The sequence below is a fragment of the Morone saxatilis genome, unplaced genomic scaffold (assembly GCF_004916995.1).
Source record: "Morone saxatilis isolate NCDOM2014 unplaced genomic scaffold, NCSU_SB_2.0 Contig0, whole genome shotgun sequence".
Classification (NCBI taxonomy): Eukaryota; Metazoa; Chordata; class Actinopteri; family Moronidae; genus Morone; species Morone saxatilis.
The window spans coordinates 14,556,991-14,561,707 of record NW_023339650.1 but is presented as its reverse complement, the minus strand read 5'-3'; the positions used below and the strand labels follow the sequence as shown (position 1 = coordinate 14,561,707).

At 41.3% G+C, this 4,717-nt stretch overlaps 1 protein-coding gene across 1 annotated transcript in view; it reads left to right on the top strand.

Annotated features, from left to right (window-relative positions):
• Positions 1–4,717, top strand: part of mettl4 (methyltransferase like 4) — a gene marked incomplete at its 3' end in the record, with an annotated part of 14,995 nt that overhangs the window by 4,817 nt on the left and 5,461 nt on the right. Inside the window, 2 exon segments of the mRNA XM_035654476.1 lie at positions 3,096–3,456; positions 3,741–3,810. Coding sequence (XP_035510369.1) covers positions 3,096–3,456; positions 3,741–3,810 — 431 coding nt within the window.

The following is a 4,717-nucleotide window of genomic DNA, read 5'->3' as shown; positions in this document are numbered from 1 at the left end:
ATTAGCCCCGCCTCTCTATCCGCCGCTTTTGGTCGCCTAAAGGCCAGATTTGCTGCACTAAAAAGGCCCATGGACATTACCATGAATGACCTGCCCCATGTCATTTATGCCTGCTTTGTTCTCCACAATTTCTGTGAGGTCAGTAAAGAGACTGTAGATGAACACTCTGTGTTTGGAACAATACAGGGCGACACACAGTGAGGAGAGTGCTCACCAAGTACCTTGACCCTTAAAAAAAGTGACCACAAACTGATTAGATGACCTACTGGTCTTTTTGTAGTATTTGATGCCTCTTTATGTATTACTCATGCCATTTTGAAAGTGTTGTGAACTGCGTGTCTTGTGAAAAATAAACGTTATGACCTGAGAGAAGGTGCTCCAGCTCCGCTGTTGAAGGTACAGGCAATATACAATATACAATACAGGCAATATGCAATATAAAACTTTTAAAATCTATATAAAAACAGGTTATTGTTGTATTAAACATCTATAAACACACACAAGACTGAACTATACATGATATGTATTGGTGTGTATTGTTTAGTCTGATGTGCTGATTGCTGGGGTGTCTGAAGATAGGCCAATGCAGTGGAGTGTTGTGTCATGCGCATAAATGCATGTTGCTGTGCATGTATTGTTTAGTCTGGTGTGCTGATTGCTGTGTTGTGTCATGCGCATAATGTGCAAAGGCAGGCTGGAGCAGCAATTCCCTGCCTGTTTATATATTGCTCAACAATACAGTCCCCAAGAACCTCAAGTTGTTTCTTGTTTTACTTGCACTACAATCAGTACTGCTTATTTATACATTTTTATATTGCTTTTTTAAATATGTCTATGTGTGTAATGCTGCTGCGGCATTGCAATTTCCCAGCTTGGGATCAATATAATACATCTATCTGTCATACTCCCATCATTTTGAAAGTTGTGAACCATGTCTCTTGTGAAAATAGACAAATAACTGCCACCGCTTAAAAGTTTTTGTCTTTAATGAGAAAATTCAACACAACAACACAATGTATTTTACATGCAGCAATTAAACAAAAAAGAAGCACAGTTCAGTTTCCCTCGCGCAACAGTGCACGTCTGTATGAAAAAGACTGTTGCTGTGGGGTGTGCGCATGTGTTGGTGTGTATTCTGTCTGGCGTGCTGGTTGATGGGGGGTTTGGAGAAAGGCCGGTGTAGTGGGGTGTAGTGCCATGCGCATAAATGTGTGCTGTTGTCCAAATCCACTGCTGCTGTGGGGGTAGGCAGGCTGGAGCATTACTTCTCTCACCAGTAAGAAGCCCTCTTGTATGGAGTTTGCAATGTTTGTGTTGATTTGCTGCATGGAGTCCGTGTTTCTTTTAGAAGACTCCTCCATCAGCTTGGTTTTAACAAAATGTCTGCTGAAAGACTTGGGTCTGGACTTGGACACAAATTTCTACCCCATGGAACACCAAGAACAATGACAATTCCAAGTAACCCAGTACTATGCATGAGAAAGATGTCTCTCAATGGATGAGTCGAAGATGTATTTGTTCTGTTTTAACCTTTGCTGTTCAGCTAATCCACAGGAAAAATAAGAGCTGTCCAGTCTCCTCCTAGTGACAAACCATGTCACATCCAACCAGCAAGCTGGGTCCTGGCATCAAGAGAGTTCCAGAAGGAAAACTCACTGAAACCCAGCTGGTCCTAACCTCAACAGGTGTGCTTAAGACCAACATAGCAGTCAGTGTTAAGGTCATCCTACTTGGCACTGTAGGAAGGTGCCCCCCCACCATGAACCAGGAATCAACAGAATCCCTCTTCATCTGGTGGGTCCTCTTCCTCATCGCCTACAGTGCCATACAAGGTCAACTACATCCCTGGGAAGGACTCCTTCCCTTGAGGAACTACGCAGGCAACCGACTCCCAGAAGTAGATGTACAACACTTACTGTCATCAAAGGAACAACGCAGGCAATCTAGTCCCAGAAGTAGATGCAAGACATCAACAGTCTGATGGCTTGGCCTTTCACTCCCTGTGACATTTGCCTTGTGCAAAACTTCACCGATGAACACTGTGCTTGTCCCAATCCGCAACAAATTAGAAAATGACATCACAAGCAAATATACAGATTTATTATTATTTTATTATTATAGATTTTATTTGGGATTGATTGTGAACTGTTACCTGTATTATTGTTGCAGATTTGGTTTCGGTTGACTTTCAGAGTATGTTCACTTTCATTTAGTGTTAAAGTTGATTCACTATTTTAGTTTGGTTTTCAATTCGGTTTTCTTCAGTTAGTTTGTTGATGTTTTTTCCATTCACATAAAAAAAAAAAAATTGTCGCTTGAGGAGGACATTTTTACAGTTACTTACTAACCAAATGAGAGGTGGCAGCCGGCTCTTGACCAAACCCCACACCCACCACTTCTTCCCTTTGTATTTCTACTGTCTCCTTCCCCCTTGATCAAACCCCCACACCTACCTTTCCTGCCCTTTGTATGCATCACATTTGGTCTGATCACTACCCTTTGTATTACTTCCCTCTGACTCTGACGTTAATCCTGTAACGTCTGGTGACTGAATACCATTTACATACTGTCTATTGTATTGTCCATGTATAAAAGTACCTTGATTAATTTGCTCTGGATCCGCTTACCTACTCAGACCTGCTCTGTGTATCTAATTTCACCAGGATGCCGGTATTCTTTATTAAACTGACACCACCACAGCAAACCTGAACTGGACTGGACTCACTATGCAGAGTGACTAATTTCAGAATAATATTTGATTAGAATTACTAATGCATCAGTGTGCACTTTATAATAATCATGATGAATTTATATTGAGTCTTAATGAACTGAATCTGAAAAGTAATTTATGACTGTAAAGAACAAGATTTGCCTCTGTAGCAGCATACAAATGACTATTTGTATGCTGCTTTACAGAGGCAAATCTATTTGTATATTAGTATATTTTCTTAAGTACAGTACTTGAGTGAATATACCAAGTTCATAAGTTCATGCATTTTCAAATACATTCTCTGCCAGCACAAAACTCAGATCCTCATATGTTCAGTTTGGGAAACCACTCATACTAAATACCTCTGCAACGTGTGTTGATGCAGATCAGGTCTGTGATTCTGGAGGGAACCAACTCCTTGGTGGGTTCTGCCCGATCCCTCGGATACCTAAATGGAGAGACAAACGCTGTGAAAGAGCCTCTTCCTTGCCAGGAGTGCAGCCTTGCCGCTCTTTGTGAAATGGCTAAAGAGCTTCCTCTAGTGGACGAGGAGGAGCAGGAGGAGTGCGTCCAGCTACTTGTTGCTGAAGATGGCTGCACATCACATGTTGACTTATTCTCTCGGGTAACAGAGAGCAGGTCGGACCAGGCTACAGTGGTTACACTGATGGGAGAGGAATATGTCATTCCACCAGACACAGCCTTCCTGCTCTCTGATTTTACAAGAATACAACCTCTAGTCCACTGTGAGTACATTATTGGGAAGAGTACAGTATGAATGGCAGCTAACTGAGAGAATATTCTTCAGGCCATCTGGAACAGATTTGACGAAATGCCTTACAGTTGCATTCACTGCATGATTGTGGTAACTTATTTTGCTTGAAGATAAAAGCTGTAAAGTTGTGGCATAAATACGACCACCCCTCCTTGAATGTTTCATTGTAAAATACTTCTGGTGTGACTCAGTGTGTGTCTCCCGTGAGAGCATAGTTCTGACATTGTTTGTTAAAGCTGCTTGTCTCTCACACAGATGGAAGAACATTTGACTTAATAGTCATGGATCCGCCGTGGGAAAACAAGTCTGTGAAAAGGAGTCGCAGGTAATTTGGCATTCGAGCATTTTAGAAGGTGTAAGATGAGACTTTATTTATCTCTGTGGATGAAATTTAGATGTTACAACAGCACAAGAAACAGGCTAAAAAGTTTTGGGGAGAAAACAGATGAAGTAACAATTCAATTCCAAAGCTACATACATTATATAAATTACAATACATCACACCAGTGGCTCCCAATCTTTTTGGCTCATTACCCCAAAATGAAGCTATGTACCTCTTTTTAAAGACCGGAGACCTGAAGAGGTCAGTGTATACAGTGTTTTACACTATTTGGTCATAAACTAAAGTATTGGATGAATTTAAAGTTTGACCTGATGATGGCACTAGATGAAAAGTTCAGTTATTTAAAGATATTTCAGAAATCATACTGAGGGGGGGCATTGACATCTGTACCAAAACTCATGGCAAACCATCCAGTAGTTGTCGAGACTCAAAATCACAAATGTCAACCTCAAGGTGGCGCTAGAGTGAAAATCAAGGGTTTACTGAAGTCACGATGGGAACAATGGATGTCTGCAAAATGTTGTGCCAATCCATCCAGTAGATTTTGAGATATTTCACTAAACTATTGAAAAATGTAACCTGTTGGTGGCGCTAGAGAAGTCAAGGGATCACCAAAGTCTGGGACCTCCAATATCTGTATCAAATTTCCCAGCAATCCATCCAATAGTTTAATAAAATTTAAAGATAATTCACTTTGAGCCAGAAATGTCAACCTCATGGTGACGCTGGAGAAGCATGCCTGGGAAGCATTGTGGGGCCCAGGGGCCTCATGTACTAACGTTGCATACGCACAAAATTCATGCATACACCATTTTTCACGTTCACGTTCGGATGTACTAAAAGTGAAATGAACGTGAGAATGTGCGGTCCTCCACGTCAGCTTCATTGC